General features: G+C 38.1%; 1 protein-coding gene across 8 annotated transcripts in view; it reads right to left on the reverse strand.

The window, feature by feature from the left end:
* The window catches only part of LOC113540242 (ADAMTS-like protein 1), a 104,579-nt gene that overhangs the window by 32,277 nt on the left and 48,343 nt on the right, over positions 1–23,959 (reverse strand). For 5 of the 8 annotated variants that reach the window (XR_004578062.2, XR_008301598.1, XM_053233236.1 and 2 more), the window contains exon 3: positions 1,019–1,146. The exons of 2 other annotated variants lie outside the window; for them this stretch is intronic. Coding sequence is in view for 4 of the 6 variants with exons in the window: in XM_053233236.1 (XP_053089211.1) it covers positions 1,019–1,146 (128 nt within the window). In the remaining 2 variants the exon portion in view is untranslated. Of the gene's footprint in view, positions 1–1,018; positions 1,147–6,547; positions 7,008–23,959 lie in introns of those variants that run through there. One more of the 8 variants, XM_053233237.1, reaches the window with a different exon arrangement.

Below are 23,959 nucleotides of genomic sequence, written 5' to 3' on the forward strand. Positions count from 1 at the left end.
ATCATTCTTTCTACAACTCACTTCCTGACTGTGTGTACACCCCCCCTTCCCCTTCCTTAATTGAATTTCTTGAATCACCACTATATGAGGTGGGTTGTGATTTGCTGGATGTACTTTCTGTGCTGTCGATAATCAAGTTTGCTTGTTTCACCAGCTATGTCATCTGCTGAAATACAGACAATGCCTGGAGCCCATATGCCTGGAAAATGCAAGCAACAGAGTGCGTTTCCTGACCCACAGGGAGTGTTTAAAAGTCAAATAAAGTGTATTTTGAGCACTTCTATTACAGCCCCTGGGAGAAGTATTCATGCAGAGATTTACTTGCATCATTAGAAGCATGTCCACGTCAATTTAGGCCATATTAAACCATGCAGTGAGAAGGACTCACTTCCATCCATGAAGGATATTAATGGGAACCAGTTGAGCGCACTTATAATTGAAGGATTACACCTGACTCCTTTAAGTGCATTCTGCAAATTATCCATGGATATTTTCATTATGGTGTCATTTTCAAGGGACATCAGGGACTTGGTACGAGTCAAGCATTAATTAATTTCCCAACGGGCGAGTCAAAAGGATTCCTTTACTATGCACTGAGCATAGTTACTTTGGATTGGATGACTATACATTAAAGCACAAGAATGCTTCTGCACTACAAAAAATACCTTACCAAGTCATCATATCTACAATATAAAACATTTATCCAATATTTATCATCATGAAATAATTATATAACAAATATAAGATGATCAAGCCTATCCTTAGACATTTTGCAAATGCTTGAAATTTTCTAATTCCAAACATTTCTAAATTCAGTATATATTCAGGATAACATTTCTGCAGTGTATCATATTTTTTGATATGGGATACTTGTTATTTTGTTCTTTTCATTGATGTAGTTACATTTGCTTTTATGTAGCCCATATATGCTTCAAAGATTGACAGAAATGCTGAGATGAGTAACAGGAAGATCTATAAAAAAGAATGAGCTCAGTAAGAGTATAAAAAAGTGGTTTACTTGGAACTGAGGCAACGTCTGAGAGAATAGGAAGCTCCGCCACCGCAGGTGCGTGAGCATTCGCTCCACGTGCCCCAGGCATCCCACAGAGTGTCTCTGTCCTCCTCTGATCTCGCTGTCCGTGAGTTCTACAGATTGTGGCAATAGGAGTGGGAGAGGGGCAGAGAGAGTTAGAAAGAATTAATACATTGTTCATACTGTACTTGAATGAATGTATATAATTTCAGTCACCATACAATATGTATGCACTATTTAGTTCAACATTCACACACATTCCTGCCCTAATTCTTTGGAAGCGGCATGTAGCCACAATATCAACTCCTCTTCTCCAGTGAAGCTTAGCAAATATCTACATTCACTCTGTCAGCACTTTTAACTCACTCTGTGATTGGCAATATTAACTTAAAGTGAGGACAGATGAAATACTGAAATGACCTAGCTGGTCCACAATAGAGTCCTTTACAACACAGGCCTTCACTGTCAGATCCAAACCGTCACTGCAACGGTCAAGGGCATGTGAGGCAACAATGTGAAGTCAACTGCTTAAACTAGGTCCAATTATACTGCTTTAAATTAATGAACCAGTTAATTATAGGCACTCAGCAAGACAGTCTTCATTCATTACCATTAGCCCACTGTTTCTTTGAGCACTCTTTACAACATGCATTTAATTATACTTGGATGCTGTAGGAGTATAGTAAAGGATGTTCAGTAAGAGAAAGTGGTGACATGTCCGTATGGATAGGTGGGTACAGACCCTAACCATAAATTTCAGCCTTTCAACAAATGTTAATTTTCATAAAGTCATCATTCACAGCTCTTTTTAGTGCCCAAAGATATTTAAAAAAAAAAGTTGCTATTTGACAGATATAAGCCCGTGTTCCACTGATTTTGTCATCCTTCTAGATGTTGCGCAGTCATGGGGCGGCATGTTCAACAACCTATTTAACTCCATAGAGTTATTATTGCACAGGAAATACACAACTGCTAACAGGGCCATTGGGGCAGGAATTATGCTGCCCCATGCTTGCATTTTCTTTGACTTTTTGTTTATGCATGGGGGAGGGGCAATGGACAGGACAGTTAATGATATTACCTTTTCTGTGTTTGTCTCGCACACCTGCTGCATTGAACACAATTTGAAAAAATTAATTTGCACCAACTGCTTATAAAACTATAATGTCTGATTTCACTAAAGGTGTGACAAAAAATTGCAAGCAAAATTAACTAAAAAAAATAAACAATGAGGTGGCAGTATTATGTCAGCAATGTTCAGTCTGAGGGAATTGTATTGTTTGACTTTTTGTTAGGCTATTCGTCTGTTCTGTAGTGCTCGCTTTTAGACCAGACTAAATCTTTCTGTTCTCTCGTTCAAAATTAATGTACATAGTTAGTTTAATAATAGAACAACTGTCTATTATAGGGTTACTCTAACAAAATCACAAAATCAACAACAAAATCAGTATATAGTATCACTATAGACATATCACTATATCACTATATAGCACTACATCATATCATATCACTATACAGCATATAGAATAAGTCAAGTGTGATTATTAATTATGTAATTATTAATTTTGTTTGAGGCTATGTTGTGATTTAATGTTGCCCTGCCCCTTCAAAATCTATGGTCACAAGCCACTGCTATATACGATGCCTGTGAATCACATTTTACTGTCATTGGTGATAACAGCCATTTCAAGAAAACTAAAGCATATCAGCACCATAGCCCACGAGCATTAGAGAGAAAAAAGTGCTAACCAGAGGAGAGAATGCAAGCCAATGAAAGCAGGCAGGTGTCTATCTGAGAGTGAATGGAAGACGATAACGTCTAGTAGGAAATAGACAAAACTCTCATGTTTCCTTCAGCTTATTTCTGTCAGGTGTCAGAGTCATCCCCTTCAGTGTGAAACACTACGCCTTTCTTAACAAGCTCAAGCCTATTTTTTACCCCTCATGATAATTGTGGAGAGAGAAGAATTTCACTCAGAGGATATATGAGATAGGACTCTGGTTCCAAGATCAATATTATGAGAACTTGAATTCAGCACTTGCAAGGACAATGTGCATCTCAGGCATGCCGTGACAGCCAATGGAGCAGCGGCTTCATAACTGGTTCAAAGCCAAAGATCACAGATCAAAAAATAATGCTATTTTCACATGGGACTCATCACCCTTAGAAAATTTCACCTCGTTTGCTCAGTTATGAAACAAATGAAACAAATAAGAGTAAAGTTGTCATGGCCTCAAGTGGGACTCATCTATGTTTTTTAAAGCATAAGATAAAAATAATCAAATATAGACAAAAAAGATGCATGTAGAGACATGTGGGTTGTGTTTAGAGAATTGTTAGTCTCTATCGTGACAGCAGACAGCCAGGCTAAACCAAGATTCAGAGGGAACAAAGAAATGTCTCAACCTGTGATTGATCTGAGGCTACGCTACTCATATGTGTGCTCTGGAGTATGGAAATGTCCCCAGTGAACCCACTGTTACTCACGGTTTCTCACAAGAATAATGGACATTTCAGCATTAGCCAATATCACAAATGGGGGTCATTTAAGTGCACAAAAGAGTGAAGGGAATGCATTTAAGGAAGCTCCTTTTGCAGTACTATCCCATGAAGACAATCTAAGTGGTGGTGTCCAGACTGGGACCATAGGATGAAGAGGTCCTGTGAAAAACACCTGCTCTGAAATACCTACTGAGCTGCTAAATGTTTTCTTTAGCCAAGTAGCAAAATAATAGAGCATTTCTATCCCCAGACTGAGACTGCTAAGCAAAAGCCTGGCAGGGTCTTTGGAAAAAAAATACATCAAAGTATTGGCTCCGTCCCAGAAATATGGCATCCTGTTTAGTTAAGGATAAAGAATAACCCTCATGAAGAAAGAAGATACAAGGTAATGACATTGCTAGTTTGTTTCCTTTGGGCCAGTAGCAAAAACACTGCATTATTCATATGCAGCTCCAGATTATTCAAGAGGGACTACCACAAACAAATCAAACTCTTGCAGAACTACATACAATAGAGGAGGTTAGCAAGATCTAAACACAACTGATGAAGCACGGGGAAAGTCATAGTAGCAAAGGATTGTATGAAACGACTTTAGTTAGGCCACATTTGAAAAAATAAACCTCTGGCTTGATTTTCCTGTCCCGGTTGCCCAGTTTCTTTTGAAAGCAATCAGTAGATTTGCACTGAATTACTGAAAGGCTACTCATTTGACAAAGATAACCAAAAGCAGCTAAGGGCTAAATTGATATAAAAATGATATATTTTTTGATATAAATCACAAACGTCTTCTTCTTATCGTTATATTAACAGTGTATTAACAGTGCTTTAAAGCTGATAATGATAATTAAGCATTGGCAAACTTTGAGGATAGTAAAGCCTGCTTTCATTGTCTGATTCATATCAGAATCCCTCAGTAAAATAGGAACATATATTTTTTAGATCATAATACTCACCTGCCAATGGGACTGTTTTATTTGTATGCAGTGAGTGTAATCATTTAGATGTTATCTCAAGGCTTTCTAGCTGACTTTGATTTATGGAATCATGAATTAAATCTATGAAAACTACTGCAGGATGCAGAGTGCAGTGCTGCTCTCTCATAGCTTCAGGGTCCTGTGTTCGATCCTGGGCTTGGGTTACTACCTGTGTGGAGTTTCACATGTTCTCTTATGTCTGTATGGGTTTCCTCTAAGTTCTCTGGTTTCCTCCCCAAAAAATATACCAGTAGCTACTCTAAATTGTCTCTAACATCCCTGGGATGGGCTCCGAATCCACTGTGACCTTAAGCAGGAAAAAGTAGTTACTGAAAATGAATGAATAAATGAATGAATGAATGAATTATTGGGGCACGGTGGCATAGTGGTTAGCACATTTGCCTTGCACCCTGTGGACATGGAGTTTTCTTTGGGGGTTTCCTCCGGGTACTCCGGTTTCCTCCCCCAGTCCAAAGACATGCACTGTAGGCTGATTGGCATTTCCAAATTGTCGGTAGTGTGTAAATGGGTGTGTGATTGTGCCATGCGATGGGTTGGCACCCCAGGGTGTCCCCCGCCTTGTGCCCCGAGTTCCCTGGGATAGGCTCCAGGCTCACCTGCGACCCTGTGTAGGATAAGCGGTACGGAAAATGTGGATAAATTAATTAATTAATAAAAAAATACTACAATGGAACATAGAGGATAGCTATTTATTAGCAGATTTGCAGTCGATGTCATTGACAAAGTTTTGATCCACAGAAAGGTCAAGGTGGATACACCATTATAACTTTTTGAAAAAATACTTTTTATGTTTGTGAAAGGTTTTTGTATAAAACTTCTTACATATATTCAGCTGCACATAAATAACATTTATAACAAAAAAGGCAAATAGAACCTTCGAATTCCAAAGCAACAAAGCACTGAAGGTTTCTTAGTGTTTGATCAATAACACTGGTTTTAACTATCCTTATATAACAATGAGAACCAGCTTATATTTTTCGTCCTCTGACTAACTGGGATTTCCTAACAGTCATGCTGAATTGTTTTCATTACTGAGATTGTTAAAAGCCAGTCTTCTTTTTATTTTCAGGCCTTGGTAACATATCAAGTCCACACTGTGATTTGTTTGATTTACAGTTATTTTCTTAGCAGGATAGACCACACCTTAAATCTAAAATGCCCGACTTGTCACTGTAATCAAGTCCCTGGATCATTTCTACTGCTTAGACACATTACACCTTCCCTCCTCATCAGTCTATTTTCACTAGAGCCCTGGCTGATTATTCCAGTTGGGACTATTCACCATGCTCAATCTTATGAATGTAAGCTTATTATATTGTGATGCATTTTTACTGCTAACCTGAAGATTCCTAGTAGCATAATTTTAGATTAATAATGTAAAGTTGAAATGCCAATGACATTCCCAAACTGGAGACTTGCCTGGATAGGACCTGCCATTAGCAGAGCTGTGAATGTGATGTAGTAGATTTACTTGTGTAAAGGGCAGCCTTTGACAGCCTGAAGCCTCCAACACAAAGCTCACTTTCACAGACTCTGGGTTACATCAATATACACGGTATGAGCTATTTAATTGGGAGGTCATATGATCACCTCACATCTGTTTAAACCCTTGTATCCATCCAATCGCCATATACTGTATTTGTGTATTTCACAGTCTCATTTTTTTTTAACTGTCTTGCAAAAACTTCCAACCTATAAAGAAATCAGTTGTGCCAGGAGAACAGCATCAACATACTTGCCTTTCCTTATGGAAAATGACTGTACCAGGTCTTCATGGAAAAACACCCCCATCATATAAGACTTCTTAAAAATGGACCTTCATACAAACACAACCTTGCAGAAGACATTCCATTCACCTAATGAAATCTTTTAATAATACCTAGCTTTGTCGTCACATAAAGACCCACTCAAAAGTCAAATGAGACTCAAAATCAAATAACAAGCATGAAGTAAGGTAAATACCAGAAAATCACTCTAATGAAGTGAGTAAACAGAAATAAAGTTAATGAACTTTACCAGAAGCACAAGAGAAGCCAGCAAAACGGCAGCAGCAGTGGGTTGGTCCATGCCTAGAGGGACGCGGAGATACTAGCACACGTGTGTGAGTGTGTGCAAGTGTGTATAAGTGCGCGCAGAGCGTTTAGAGCTCTGCTCTCAGTGGCTGATAGAGTCAGTGTGACTGCAAGTTTCCGTTCCAGCACTCTCGCTCTCTCTCTCTGCTTCTATGCTTATTTCTCTGCCTCTTTTTCAGAGGAGTCAGAGGGGTGCTTCGAGCCCCAAGAGCCTCCAGGTCCAAGCTGCCAACCAATCAGAGAAAGCCTTAGCCGAGTATGCTAAACCAAACACAAGACTCAGGTCAGCTGTAGTTCCACTCACTCGCACACTTTCTTCCTTTCCCCCTTCATTTCTTGCTTTCTCCTTATCCTGATGCTTTACCTTGTTTGTTTTTCCTCTTGGTTTCTCAGGTCCAGCCACTGCTTTTCATCTGAGCCTTTCATCATGTATCTACCTTTCTCTCTCCCTCTGGCTTCTGTCTTCTAACTCCAGCTAATCTTAGTTCTGGCCTGCCCTCCAATATCCCCAACCCACGTACAATGGTCACCTTGGAAAAACTATTGGATGACTAAATCACAAAAAAATCCTATATCCAGATCCACGACCACAGGCATTCACTCGTTTTTTCTTTGTATTTCTACCCAAACCCTCTGCAGTTCATCTTATGTGATCTGTACAAATGAGATAAAACAGTGCCATCAAAAGATTTAAACCTAAATCACAGCAATTATGTTCTTTCTTCCACTTTGAAGAAAAACAATCTGTGGACTTCAATGAATCTCTTCAAAAACATCTGCCTAGTGAAGTACATTCAGTGAAGGAAGAGAGATAGTCATTCCCATATGTGCCTCCGGAGGACAGTACTAAGGACTCTAAAATGTGATTTATGGAAAAGAAGGTGTACTAAAAATATGACTGATTAAAAAGGAAGATGATGATAATCCCTGATTCTTCTATACTGGTGTTCTATACAACATACTAGTTACTGAATATTTACTGATTAGTTTACTATACACTAATCAATCATATAAAAATATGATTGATTAAAAAGGACGTCTGATGATAATCCTTGATTCGTCTATACTGGTGTTTCATACAACATAGTAGTTACTGAATATTTACTATATACTGACTACATTACTACATTATTTTACATGAATATATAAAAATACACTTTCTTTGATTAAGAAAATAGATTTTTGAAAATGGACCATACCAAGGCATTTTGGACAGGAAAATTTTGAGTACCACTGATAACCATTACAACATTAATGTGGTGAAAATATTCTCTAATTACATTGACTTTTTGTTAATAGATAGTGTAGGATTCAGGTCCATCACTCTAAACCATTACCAGTATTGTCTAATAAAGTGATGTCATGTCTGAAACAGTGAAGATACTGCAGATTTATGTTATGACTTTTACAAAGGTCATTGTCTCAAAGCAGCAATGACTTCTCTCCATCAGTCCATAATTTTATCACAGTGGTATTTGACTGCTGCCTGGGATTAGAAAACTTTGAATTAAAAATGATATGTAATTGAAAACAGTGTGAATCCCAGGCCAATCTGCAGCTAGAGTGGGAGTAGAAATGTGTCATGATATCTAAACCATCAGAAAGGTCTACCAAGCTTATTAACTATAATTCAAGGAAGATGAGGTCATGCACAGGAGAAGTTTGATTTTATCAATGTATTTAAAGCATCACATGAATAATCATAACCCAGCGATAAAGTCTAAACTTTCCTTATTTTTCTGTCTGTTTTCATAAGCAAAATTGTAAAGATGTGCCATGTTGATTGCTCCAGCTTCCTTGCAGATTTTCTGATGACTGAAATATGCATCTCAATTGAAAAAAATTCTGCAGAATTCCTTTAAAAAAGCCACCGAGATATCAAATTAAGGGAGGAAAAAATAACAGCTCATTCCAAAACAAATATTTAGAAAGTTTATTCACAGTGGAGCGCAGGATAACAAACTCTTTCATTCCAAACATACACCCACTCCATTTGCAATCCAAGAGGGCTACCGTGTGTCTATAAGTTCGCCAAAATAAATGAATAGTGAATGAATGATATTAAACGCATCATGAGGAAATGAACTTTGTGATTGGCATGTCCTGCAGACAGATCCTCACTTAAAGAATTGGCAAGCAAAGTTGAGCTTCAATGGCTTTCCCATAACTGTAGAATTTCAGCTAAATCCAATCTCAATATGCTCTGTCTATTGTGATCAACATCTAGCTAGTTGCCTACTAGTAAATATCTCTCTGCCTGATAGTTTAAATCTAAAGTAAATCTGTTGTTTAGATAAATTTACATGCTCAAAAATAATTTAAAAACAAAACACTTCAGTAAGAATAACTTATGACAGGCCTTCTTTTTGGTTCTGTTGGTTCATGAATGAAAAGAAGCCCTATATGACAAAAGTGAGGGGCCTCAAAGGTATTTACAGAGCATACTCATCCTTCCCTTGAACAAATGTCAAATCTATCAAAAGGGCTAAGCAGTTATTCCTATGCTTCTCACAGAGCTGATTTATGTAGGAAGCAAAGCTGCTGTACAAAATCAAAAGCTGAACATAAAATAAACAATTCCTTAAAACAGGAAAAAGACTGAGCATGAGAAGAGAAAAGAACCATGAGATAATGATGATGATGTAATGAGGTCTACCACAACCCCAAACACCAAGGGACTGCTGCCAACTGGGTCCTCAGGCCTTTTTTCCACCATTTTTCACCAAGTCCACTGGGAAAATGGGCAAGACATGGAGCAGGCCTGTTCGAGATCAATAAAAATCAAGCTGTCTCGGCCAGACTTTGGTCTGCGGGTGGCTGACTGGGGTCATGTCAGAGATGGTCACTGACATTTTCTAGCATTATTAAAGTGGAAACATGACTACAGTGGACCTGTTTATTGTTGACTACTGTCACATCTGATTCCACCACTGAGCCAGGAGCCACCGCTCCTAGCCCAGCTCTAATCTAGTACAGACCTTGTGACTTTCACACTCACCTGAACACTAGTTTTCTGTTTATCATCCCAGTCTATTTAAATAGCTCATTCACCATTGTTCTTTGTAAGGTTTTGCCATCCTGTAAGTTTGCAATACTGAGCATTACTTCCTGATTGGTTTCTTGGTTTGACCCGTTTCTGATTTCTCTGTGTCTGATCCGGTTTTGCATTCGCACTTACATTCGGTTACTATTGCATGCTTTGCATAGATATGATTTTATACTCCATCTGCAGCTGGTATAATCATTGCAAGGTTTGATTCCTTATTCATGTACATCAGAAGTCCTATACTAGATTCCTGCAGTTGAAGAAATACATCTTCATGCTCCATGAGTGTCCTTGGTTTGGTCTAGTTACATACTGTCTTAAAGGCATAATGATGTTATACAAATCTTGAATGAAGGAGAAAGGAATCAGTCTCAGATTTCAGTGTCCTGAGATGTGACATTAAGCTCTGCATCCAAAATCACAGTCCTGTGAGAATTGTAAGGCTGTTTGAGTGGGATAAATGGTGCCCTCCCCTTTGCTCCCCAATAAACGGTACATGTGCTCAAGGCATGATTTACACTAAAGTCATGATTTAAATGCTTTCTGTGTCTAGATATAAAATGTTTTTCCCAAGAAAGGAATTTTACAGCCTGCAGTTGAAAATCAACCACAAGCACTAAAAACCAGGGATTAAAATAAAAACTTAATTCTCTGACACCGTATCCCATTCATTTTATCTTTGCGGCTTGGGGAGGAGGAAAAATGACAGAACATGGAACATTAATCGTGTAACACATACACTGAGCCTATTTAGAAATATATGGTACATATTTCTTGCCATAAATAATTTTTATGGCTGTATCAAAGAATTTAGATGGAGTTATAGGGGTGTTTCATAAAAGCAAGGCCACATTTTAGACTGTTGGACCATGCATTACTTAACTTGATTCTGACATCTGATGATTCTACTAACTGCTCTTTTCTTCTTTTTATCATTACTTTATCTGACTGTTTATTACAACATACAGACACTATTATTATTACTAGACTACAAATCAATGCCACCGTAATTTTCAGGAATTATTTACATTATTATTTGTCATCCCCATCATCATGAATACAAATGCCATCACCATGGCTCTACTAACTCCATCTCGGTCCATGGCCTGCTGTTATTCAATCACAAGTCATCCCAAGACAAGGCAAACCAATTTAACACAGTGGGAGGCTGCTGGTATTTCAGAGATGATAGATTTATTCACCCATAAAAAGCTCAGCAGAGGACTCACTCTGAGTGAGTTTTGTGGCCAACCTATTCTACATAAATAACATTCACATGGGAATTAGAAATGCCAGTTGGACTGACTGGGGAGTCTGTAACTTCCTGCTACTCACCTACTAACCTTTCCATTATGGACCACTGCACAGGAAGATATTAAGCCTAACAAAAGCATTTTTTGCCATTTTGTTATGGCTGAAAAAAAAGACCTTTCAACTTAATGTAAAAGCCATAAAATTGACAACAGGGGAGGCAACGGCAGGTGCTGGCTGGCTGGGTGAAGAGTGTACCAGGTTTTCTGCAGATCAGACCAGATAGACTTGCTTGCTTGCCGCTGCTTTCCCACCATTAGAAAAAAATAGGAAAAGAATGAGCTAAGCTATACACAGCTGAGTTGAAGTGGTCTGTACAACTAAGAAAAGTAGGAGATGTCAAATCTGTTGAAACTGACTCTATGTTGAAACCAGCCTTAAAATACAGAATACTTGGTGAATAGAGGTTGTGCTGTGGAGTCCTCGTCTCTGCTAACTGATTTGTTATGGTACATTGACTCCATACAGGGGAGCTGAATAGTGTGTTGTTGCTACCATAGCATTCCCATCATCTCATAATAATATTTTATTTTTTGTCATTATGAGGAGCTCTTTGAACATGAGGGAAATATTAGAAAAATTAGGAAATTTTGGATTGATACACTGTTGGTTCAAACAAGAACTCGTACAACTTGTTTACATCTCTGCTCCCAAAGAAAACACCAAATCATTAGACAGAAGAAGAGCTAGCTAGATGAGTACAGACCTTACAGACATCTAATGACTTGAACCTAGTAAAGTAACGTGATACTGGTGAAAAGATTAAAAGATGAATACTGCTTAGAAACCTTCAGAAACTGGCGTATATGTTTATTATGTATGGAACAGCGTAATGCATGCCATTGGAATAAGGTCAGTGTGTATGGGGACGGGGTGTGGTGGTGCATGTTTGTATATCTTGGTCACCAAATGTCCCCACAATAATAGCTGACAAATCTGATAGTTTTGCCCATGTAGGGACATTTGTCTGGTTTTTTTTCCCCTAGAAAGCTGCAGATTTTATTTAAAAAAAAAAGCACCAGATCATTTCTGTTTGGCTACTGAGGTTAAAGTTAGGGTTAGATTTAGGTGCATGAACATATTATATACATATTAAAATGAACATATTATATTATATTATATAGTATAAATTATGCATTAATAATTATGTCAATGGAAGGGCCTCACAAAGACAGTGAGACCCACATGTATATGTGTGTATATTAATGACTTCTCCTGCATAGCAATGAACTAGGGGTCACAGCTGCTGTGTCTCAGAATTCGGTCTAGCTTTTACAAGGTCATGGAGGTGAAATGTCATGACTAGGATCAAGAACCAAAAACATTCTGCAGTCATTCATTGTCATTCAGCCATATTTCTTTTCCTTCCTGTTCTTATGTCCCTCAAGAAAACATAAAATTTTACAATGATTAGAACAATACATAAAAAAAACCAATAAACAACCAAATAAAACTTGCTTACTGAAGAGTGACTCACAAACTTGTAGACTCTTTTTCTTTTTGGATAAATCATGTTTATGTTCTAAAAAACTGTGAAATGATATGATTAGAAGTACAGAGAAGCAAATACAAGCTACAGCCAAGAGGTGATGAACTGCTGTCAGATGTAGTCAATCATTAGTCAGATCACTCTTCAATGTTTTCTTTTCACTCTATATTCATTTTGGTGTCTAATTTCAAACTGATTTGACCACATTATACCATTTTCCTGATTTTAAGTCCTTGTTTCTTGTTCAGGTCAAATCAAAAGGGGATTTTTAGTAAATACTGATGACACCAGGAAAATAACTAACTTAACTAAATTGAACTGCAAATGAATGTGGATATTATATATGATGAAAAGGTTTCTTGCGCCGGTGGTTCATATCTGATCCACTCTATGCCACATCACGTTTCATCTTCTTATCCCAATACCCTGAGCAAGTATGTAGCATATGGGTTTCATTTCTCTAATGCTCTAGCTTTATGTTGATTTTGGCTCATTAGATCTATGAGGAAGTTTGATAGTGATATGATAGGAGATGGCCAATGAGATGTTTGACTGGAAGTCTTGCAGCATGTTTTCATTGTAAAAATTAGCAGTGAAATCAGAGAGTATCACATATCAGTCAGCTACTCCTGCAGCTGAGCTGAAACTCTGACGAGCTCACTTTCTTTTTGGGTCAGTTCACAGGCTCCTCTGTGCAGTCATTTCATTACTTCCTAAAGATCTGTCTTCACCATTGAGAGAACAAGCTGTGGTAGTGGAGACTCTCTTGCAGGTGTACATGCTGTTCCTAAAAGTGTGTTTTCAATCATCTTAAAAAAAATCTATAAGTGCATGTGTTTATGGTGTTAAAAGTTCCCCTGACAAACTCTGCATTCAGTTGATGGGTTTGGCGTGTGACTCAGGCTAAAGCTAGCCAAGAGCTTCTCTCTCAAATTTGTTATAAACGCAAATGTGTCAGTCAGCTTGAGGAAACTTAAACACTTGTTAGACCATGAAACCTGTGACACTGCCATTTAAATCAGTTCAGTGCCTTAACTGAATGAGAAAACTGATGGCAGAACATAGAGTACTGCATGTACTGGCTTTTTTCCATGTCTGATGCTATTCTTCGATGTTGTCAATATTTGAGTCGACGGTCAATAGATGATTCAATATTTGAGTCAATAGTCATTTCATTCATTTAATTCATATTTAACTATATTTTATCAGAGGGACATATTTGCCACTAAGACACCTTTGTGAGATCAGTGATGAAGAACTGACTTGCTGAAAGTTCTTTTGACTGCTTTTGACTCTTCATCACTGCACTCATCAAATTTTTTGTAACATAGCCAGTACTCTAGCCATCTTACTTACGTTTAGAAATTTAAATTCTGAATTCAGGCCTTTCTACAGTATACTCATCACTACATGGGAAAGTCTAATTTATTTTTGGTTAGCATAAAAAAAACAGTATCAGCTACAAAACATGCCTATTCTAATTCATTCGTAGATTTGCACAGCATATGCATAATGTAGGTACTCACACAGAAAAATATTCAGAGTTAATCCTGTCCTTAAAGCATGCACAAATAAGCTACACAGTATTATGTAATGGGTCTTAGTACAGCAAACTGCAAAAGAAATGAAAGAAAAAACACATGCAGGAAGGAATGAAATGGAAAAAACTGATCTGCTACATCTATTTTGTTCTTATGGCAGGTTGCAGGGTGCTTATAGCCAAAGAAATATGACTACATGATGATCACAAAAGAAAACAGGTGACATCATTCTGAACAGAGGTGGAAGCTGAGTGAGGTGAAACGAGACTGGCGCCCATGTCCCCTGCTGGTGTGTGCTTGATCTGACAAGGTCACCTCCAGTTCACTGTGTAGCAAGGTCGCAAATGTGACCAAACTTGGGGGAGTTTCTGGAGTGCAGGTTTGAGAGGAAGGATTGTAAATAAACAGCTTGTAATGCAAAGATGTCTGAGATAAAACATGCCATTCAGACTGAATTTCTTTTCACCCTGCATCACAAATTCCAAACCAACAGACCATTGGTGGATGGGACACCAGTAGATTGCAGAGCACTGTGCACACACACACATTTGCACACTCACCCACAACTAGAGGCAAATTAGTGTCTACCTCCAGCCATATTTTAAGGAAGAAAACAGAGGAAACCCACATGGACACACAGAGAACATGGGAAACTCAACACACAGACAGAAACCTAGCTCCAAATCAAACAAGGGACCCTGGAGCTGTGAGGCGGTAATGCTAATTGTGCCACCCAGGTTAACTATTATGTTATTAAAACAAAATGCTAATAAACTGGATAGATTAACTATTATTCTGTTATTAAAACCATGTTCACTAGCAAGTGTTAACCCTCACCCTTGGTGGAGAGAAGGACATACCAACAAGGAGGGGATTTGCAATTACTATATTGACTGGAAAAAAGGCGTGAACAAATCATAAATTTATTAGCTAGCCCACCAGGCAAGTAAAAGCTCCAGTGTGCTGCCCAGTCTCATGTTTTGGTTGCTTGGAAGGCTAGCCGACTAGGCTAAGTGTTTTGGCTATGAGACATGGTGTTCTGTCCTCACATTGCACGTAAAATGTATTATTAGAGTCTGGCTAACATCTTAATTTTCTCTCAGTGTATTTAACCATGAGTTGAATGTGTGTAGTACGCAGAAGGGTTATATGACAGCCTCTACCAGCAGACAGATTGCACCATGGTGTATTGAGGAGGGATATGGAAGCAGGTGCTATAGTTACAACACTGAGGAGCATCACATCACCAAAGTGTGTTAAGTTTGACCATAGCTAAATGCCAAATGAAAACATTTGTTTTTGCGAAAGACAGTAAGTATTTTTTTTCCTTTTTATGGGTGTCGAACTTGTTCCCTGGGCAAATATGAATTAAACCCCAATAGCCAGGACACAAAATTTGCTTGTCCCAGATATCCTGGCTAGTAACTCACCCATCCTGTTTCCTATTCTCACCCACGTGCAAATAACCTCTGCCTCAGAGGACTTTATATTTAAGGTTTTAAGATTACATGAAAAGTTACATAACCATTTTGTAAAATTTGGTATAGTCTGACTAAATGTTCATTTTGAGATAAACTTACATTTCTGGAACTTTTTTAAACATTCTACGTAAAGTGAATCTCATATTTTACTTTATCTTTTATAAAACCATTTGATCGAGTCCACTTTTTTCCTAGCCAAACTCTGACTCTGACATCATTGTTTTAAAAGTGGAGTCTGCTTCCATGCCTCAGCAGGATTCTTCCATAAAAGACTCACAGTCACAGTGAGAATATCAAGCTCAGCTGCACCATATAAGAATAAACCATAGACAAACCAAGTCAGATCAAAGAGCAAAAGAACTGTGCAGTAGCTAGAATAACCCATGTTAACCTCCATAGACTTTGTTAGGCATTACTACTTTAGTCACAACAAAGTCTGTCAAATTAACATTAAACACAATTAAACTTGGCTAGAGCAGTCTTGTATAAACCATATAAGAATACAGATTTCTGGCAGATATTTTGACTGAGATTACATACTGGAACAACTAAGTGTTCAATTAAGGCTGAACTATTATTGAAAATTGTAAACAAAATTCAATAACTGCAGAGCAGAATAAAATTATACACACGTGCATACAAAGGGTAACTCAGGACATGGAGGAAGAACAGACAGTTCAGGATCATATGCAACAAATTATCAGGCATGACATGCAGGCAGTAAACTTTCATCTCCATTGCAGTGACTGGCGACCTGGTATCCTGCTGTGCACCATAATCTATAATACACTTTACAAAAGCATGGCATGCCCAAGCCGATACGCTTAACAGGAGACAGCAGGACCACCCTGGTGCTCAAGAGCACTGAGACAGGAGTCACATAGCCAAAGCGGTAACCAGATATGACAAATTCATTGATACTGACAATGGAACTTTCACACGTTAAAGACCTGGAGAAGACAGTTCACCATCCTGGGAGTGCATGGTGTATGGTTTCACTTCATCGCTGCATTATTCAACAAGGGATAATCTAGCAGGGTGAATCAGGCCAGGTCTTATTGTGTTCTGGCATATTGTGCTCTATTCACTAAGAAAAATTAGGAAAATATTTATTTTATTTATCTGTTTAACATGCAGTCCACAAAACCATAGGGATTTATGTGAAAATGTTCCATATGTTTATTTTTGAGGTCTACCACATTCAGTCATCTACATCTCTAGTAGACCCTCAAAGCCTTTTTCCACAAAAATATCAGTGGATCAGCAAGATTAGGACAGAGAAAACGGAGCTCATCCATCCCAAAGTAATCCATTTACTAAACCACGGGGCTGTAAATGGTGCTCAATAACAGATCAGCTGGGATATGTGTCCCCAAAGAAACATATAATGCTTTTATCACCATAAGCCACAAGATAAACATTGTGCCACATGATCTCTCTTTAAAAGCTCACACACACTCCAAGCCAGAAAGCAGCAAGGAACTTAAAACACTAATATGGAAACTAAAAGAAAAATCAGATGCGAGAAAAGAAAAAGAAGAAACTTTCTTTTAACAAGAATAATACGCACAATAATAACATGCAAACAAACTATAACAAAGCGAAAATACCTTTAATGTTAAAATGTCTTAAATCACGCAAAAAAGCTTTGAGTAAAGTAAGACATGAAATGCATTACTAATCTGATCACCAGCCAGACATGCCAAGAAATCAGCAATCAAATGAAACACCTGTTAATCACTGACAAGCAAATTAAGCTGTTCGTAAATGACAGCAACACCAATTACTAAAAATGCTAATGAATAAATGCATCTTATAAAACAAAATATATTCATCATCTGGAAATGTTGAACAGTGTCATTTGGCAGCACAGCAAAAACAAATTAAAAAGAAGTGTCTAATATACATTGCACTTATGCGACCAGTTACCAAGATCTTACATGAAGTCTGAAATATCTGTAACTTCACACTTTTGTCTTGTAAGAAGGTGGAAAAGTCTCCGTTTCAGTCTGCTTTAATGAACACTGACATCTAGTGTTCAGGTGGGTGATCTGTAGGATGTTAGCAGGCCTTAAATCTTTAACATTTTCTGAGCATCTTCATTAGAATATGTGGCTTGGAATCCAAACTCGAACCAAACCACGGCACAAGACCACCAGGCAGAAATTGTTAGAAAAGTGCATTTTTTTTTTACTTGACTGAGTTTCTTAGGTATCTTTCTACTGATATAGAGGACTTCAGTAAATTGAGGTCTTGGACTAGTATTAAAACATACCAAACTGAGCAACTTCATCAGGCGCTTGTGTCAGATTTGACTACTCACACGGCAGGTGTATAGAGAGTCCAGGCCATAGACACCCTGTAAAGACCATTACCACTACTACAGTAAGACAAGTGGCTCTGTAAATGGCACCTCATAATTATCCCCTCAGAAGGAAATAATAACTATATTCTTTTCTAACCTGACTACTGGTTATACGTCATGTTCTTACAGGGAACACTTTAAACAGCATACTTGTGCATTTAGTGCAGGATGCTAATGACACGGAGAAACATCTGTGAATAGGGGAGTGAATCATTTTGGTATGATTGTAGAATTACTAGCAGTGATGTATAAAGTCTATCACATGTCTGCTGCCTGACTGACATTGCACACTTCAGTTGGTGCAGTTAGTGAGTCCACGAGATGGCTCCACATGGGTTATGTGCATGGCCTGGTCACCAGAAACTCACCTGAGCACACCACCCCAGGCCTGGCTCGAGGGGTGGCTCACAGTAACCCTAACCTGGCAGGGTACACTTAGCCTTTTTTTTGTACCTTTCATGGAGGTCATTAGGATCACTCTTTGTCTGACCTCTTCCCTCAGATCTGTTCGCCAAGTTCGGCCCTGCTGGGAGCTTTAAGCTCCAGGTGACATGGACCTGACGTTCACCAAAGTACACAAGGTCTCGATCCACAAAGGGGTGTTGTATAAAGTTCTCATTATTATGTGACTACCTGATAATGATACTGTGCTTGTAACTGAGCCTGCTCTCCAAGTTAAGCGAAACATCTGTGGAATGATGGTGTTGTGCTTTAAGACAAGGTGTATCCTGTGTTAACTGTGGGCCTAGTTGTTCCAGAGGACCATTAACTGCAAAGGATTTTAGCACATTATCCGACACTCATACTGACTGCTTTTTCTACATTTAGCTAGCTAGCTCATTTGTTTGTCAATCAATTTCTAGCATCTCTGTATGCGCAGGTTGAGGTATTATCAGAGTACTAAAGGCGGGGGTTGTCTTAATACAAGTGAGAAGAAAATGCAGCGTAGGTAACATATATTCTAACATAATATGCTGGCTCAGTACTACTGCACAGACCTCCTGACTGACTTGATGGGGAGTCTGTCAGCACTTTTATTAGGATCTTTTAATAATATACTGGGAGATGTGCTTGGCTGGTGAAAGCAGGGCCTAAACCTCAGAGTCACACACCTATTTCATGAGAGTTCAGTGTTCATGGATGATTTAACCATATAATCTCAACAATCCTCATATGCTATAGAACTCTTAAAATCTTCTATACATCCTGGCCCACATTCAGACATTCCCGCATCCCTCAGACACTGTGGGCTTATCCATTGCACAGCCCAGCACATTAATCTTCTGAGATGATCTGTCATGTTTTGCTTTTGCATCCGGTAAACACAGTTCTTCAAAAGTGAGCCTGCAAGCATTGTTAAAGCACTGCTGCGTTTTAAGTCGTTTTAAGTTTTAAGCCATTTCTCCTTTTCATTTCTTCATTTCATTTTTTGTTTGCTTCAGACATTATTACATACGATATGAATGCAACTAATCCATCTTGTAAGAATCATGTTTCATTACCACTGCAAAGGAAGTGGGTTTATATTTTATTTCTGTGTTTACAGTACATTCAGATCTGTACTCTACAAAATAATAGGAGAAATGCTGAAACAAATTGTACCATTCAGTTCAGTGCTCATTCAATGCTTGTGATATTTGTTGTTGTTGTTTTCATTAACAGCTGACCCGATTGCTAGGCATATAATATTACAAAACATGAAAAAATGCTTAAAAAGTTTAGCTCCATTAATCATTTCATTGGATCACCTAAAAGAGAATCTCCAATTTCTGAAGCTCAGAATTTAATTTCATACGCCGATAATTCATTAACAACTGGGGATTTAATAAATGGTCAGAACACTGAAAGGCACACAAAGGCCAACTAGTTAGATTTAAATCTTGGTCTGAACACTTACACATATAACAACTATAAACATCTAAAATGATATATAAACATCTAAAATGCTGATCGAATGAAATCCTTTCTGATAAAACTATAGAAATAGTGCATAAAACATAACTGTGATTTGTTCATTTGTACAGCTAGAGACGTTTTTGGCATAAGAGACACAGCTTCTGAATATTTCAACGCCAAATTATCAGAAACATACTTGAGGAGAGACTAGAGGAGTTTAAAGATCAAGAAACATGAGAAGCAAGCATAAAAGAAATAGATGGGCATTCATTCCAGTGTCAAAACCCCTGCAATCCATTTGTCATTATCTCTGACCTTCTTCCTAATGGTCATTTGCCATAATGTTACATCCCAAGAGGGGTAGATTACTCAGTGCTCTATAAATGCCTCCACAATGGGCACTTTGACCGAGCTACGACATAAATCTGCTCCTAACCTGCTTTCATCCATGTTTAGGAGCTATAAGATGAGCGAGATCTGCCTCGGCTGTTCTCTTGAAGCTTAGCAGGCCACCGGTTCCAAATTCTGAACAGAAAACAAAAAATCTTTGTGATAGCTAAGAGAAACTTTTCCCTTTATTATGTTTTTCCAAAAGGGAAATCTGCTTATTAGTAACCAAAGTGATTAGTTTTAATTCCACTCGATGCTAGGTGAGCATGAAACATGCACTAATCCCTTTCCGTGATTACATTAGACCACCCAGCAGCAAAACATCAGCTTGAACCACGGTGCATAAGTCACGTCCAATTTTTCTGCTTTTCAGTATTCTTGCTGAAATATCCCACTAAGCTGCCAATTTTCATATCCTCAGGGGTTAACATTTGAGTACACTTAATATAAGGGTGATACCTCTGTCAGGAACAGAATATACACATATTGCATTTTGGCAAAAAAGTTGCAATGTGACTCTGTGTGGACAGCATGTTTTTTCAATGCAGCACTTTCTTTAATCTACATGCTCACCTGATACACCTTCAAAAATCCAAAATCAAGAGCCAAACCACTATACAAGACCACCAGGCAGAAATTTGTCAGAAAGGTGCATGCTTGAGCTCCCATTATCCCATGAAACAAGCTGAAAAATGCTAATTGAGATTCAGATGTAACCCAAGAGAGAATAAGGTTTTGTTTAAGTACATAACTCTTATTTTGTGCAGCAAGCATGATTTTCAGCTTGGAAGCACATCAGGTTATTTTTCAATTTTGCGGTTGAGAGACGAGAACATTCGCCGACTGAGAGGTAGCACTTTGTGCACTGTGCCTAGCTGAAATCTCCCCATTGCTGCCGGTGAGTTTGTGTGGCCTGATTATGCACACTCTGCATGGACTTCATTTGTTTCTGTTTATGCTCTGTGAAGCCACTGAATAGTTCCAGTAAACGCTTACTGCAGAAGGAGAGGAAAAGAAGTGACCTTCGTTCCAAAAGGGTGCAATCTGATTCCAGGCACAGTGAGTAACTCTGAAAGCCAGACTCGGCAACCTAACATCCTCCCTTCTGGAAACGAGGCTTTGTATTCAAGTAGCAGACAAGCTCCTCTGGGAAAGCTCCATAAATGAATATTGGGAGCAGACACCATAAAGAAAACTTCAAAAAGATTGGAAACTGAAGTTAAAGGAAAAAGGGTCATTCTCAACTTACTTTCTTTTTTTTGGAACTATTGCAACCAGCATTAAAGTTCCTGTAAAATCTGGAGTTACTATTTTTGTTTTCTCTGACTGTCTCATCTAAAGGAGCTGCTCCCCTCTATTAGAATCTGATGCTAAAATCTGTATGCTACAGTATACGGCTAAAAGGTTGCAGTCATCCCCAGAATTATAGATAGCAAATATCTAGGTGAGAGACAAGAGCAAGTTTTCAAGGAGGAATAATCTAGTTTTTACTGGTTTGGATGTTATCATTGCTTAGCTTTTTACTAACAATCTACCCTTTTTTGGCTTAACTGACAGCAAGCATTGTTCTAGTGGCTTTGACCCAATGTGGGTGGAAACACATCCCTGTTAATGATGCAAACCTCTTCTATCACACTGTATGTCATTTTGTGTGTGGTTTACAGGTACAGTAGTCAATACTCACATCGATATATCAAGTGGATGGTTTGGCTCGGTACCACCGCAGATCAATTTTGACCCAGGAAAAACTCTGAAATTAAGTCATTCATTTCTCATTATTTGAGTAAATGTGCAATTTTATACATTTTATACTTTATAATTTATGGCTCAACCATTTTGGCTTTGTCAGAAAGTGCAATGAATATTAAAGAGAGTGTAAATAATTAAAAATCTGTCAGGAGAGCAGTCCATAAGAAGAAGAGAAGAAGACATGGACAAAAGGAGTGGGAGAAGTAGATGGACGAAACATCTGCTCTAATCCAATGACAAAATTGGGGACAGTTTAAGAGTGTGTGATAGTCCATAGAAGGGAATATAAAGCCACAGTCACCTTCAAAAGGTACCATTTTGCACTCTTCTAAGGTTTTTGTAAACACATGATTGTGCAATCGTGTGAAATGCCTGCAGTGAAAACTCCCCACAGTGGCTTATCTACTTTTAATCAATGCAATACAGGACTTTTATCAAAAAAATCAAATTAAGTACATTAATAAAATTAAATCAAATGATTACTTCCTTAAATTAAAAAAGTAAATGAAACCTAAAGAATAATCTGTTGGCTTGTAACATACAAAGGAAAAGAAATAGGTGGTTATCCATTTATTTCTTAAATAAAACAATTTGTTTGTAAGTTGGTGGAATAATTGTGATAAGTAATTTCAAATATTGAGTAAAATAATTGTAATCATTTTATCTATGATGTGCTTTTTCCCCTTCTGGTCTGTTTTGCCCCACAAGCTTGATAATGATATGAAAACCAAAGATAATTAATATTTGATCATTTATATTTACGTTAAAGGATATAGTTCACTAGCTTTACCTTTTCAAACTGGATGACTGCATGTTTATTTACTCAGACACTTGCACTACTTAAAAATGGTGAAAAAAAAGGGGGAAAAAAATACTAACATGAGAGGCAAATATTTTTTCATGGTAAAGTATTACCAAGCCGCTTCAAATATTCACAGTAAACCTCTCTGGTTTGTGGAGACTAACCACATAGCAGGATCTCCTTCAGCTCAGTGCCAGCACCCATGATGCACTGGGGTTAGACCACATAAAGAACCAAACACACACCACGAATGAAACATAACATTACAAGCCCCGAATGCCAGAGCATTTCCAGCAACACACACTGATTTCCAACTCTCTCCGCAGTATTCAGCACTTCTCTGCAGCTGTGCTACAAAGGCTCTTGTTTGCCATAAGCCACACGTGTTCTGACCAAGCTAAATAGTATCCAGATCAAATCAAGCACAGAAATAATGCTTGGCCAAGCTTGAGTTAAGAGAGAGCTACCAGCTGCTCCTGAATAATTCATTCATGTTTTCAGCTCTATTTTCAACAAGGACACACAAAGTCATTGACGCAAAGCACCATGGTACAATGTTACCCCTAACCCTCCCTGTGTGCCCCAAATTGTCTATTATATTTACTGCAGGAAAGCATAGAAAAAAGCTCCATGTTCTGTCTATGTTGTCATTTGTGACTAAATTGCAACTCCGTGTTCAAAGTTTGAGTAGAGATGTTCACTGCTTTATCCTGGTCAGGGTCGCAGTGGATCTGATGCCTATCCCGGGAACAGTGGATGTGGGCTGGGAATACACAAATCCAGTTTATTTTGGAGAGTATAGGCATGTGGACAATATAACCAAAGTTAAGTCTGCACTCTGCCCTGTGAGCAGGGCCAGGCTGGGTCAATAATTTTGGCATGGAGTCTATGACCAACCCCCAATTAACCATTGAAGTCCATTTTATTGATTACGGTTTAAAAATAAAAAGCTGTAGGATTCAAGACAAGCAAAAGTTTTCCTTTTGTGTTGAGTGGATAAATTATTTCACCTTCTCCATTCAAGCTGACATTGTCCTCAATATGGATAATACTGTCTTACTCCGATGAATTCACTTCTCCTGCATGGTGTATTGTGAAGGACTCGCTTCCTTGAATGCTAAAGGAGTCTTTATTTAATAAATATGTTTATTAGGCTTTTATCATTATGTCAAGGTTACATTTAAAGAAAAGAAAGTTGATACAAATCCACCAACCCATACTTACAATAATGTCAAAGCACTACTTATATAATTAGACAGGTCAAAAACAGAATATAGGTTTGATGG

The sequence above is a fragment of the Pangasianodon hypophthalmus genome, chromosome 4 (assembly GCF_027358585.1).
Source record: "Pangasianodon hypophthalmus isolate fPanHyp1 chromosome 4, fPanHyp1.pri, whole genome shotgun sequence".
NCBI lineage: Eukaryota > Metazoa > Chordata > Actinopteri > Siluriformes > Pangasiidae > Pangasianodon > Pangasianodon hypophthalmus.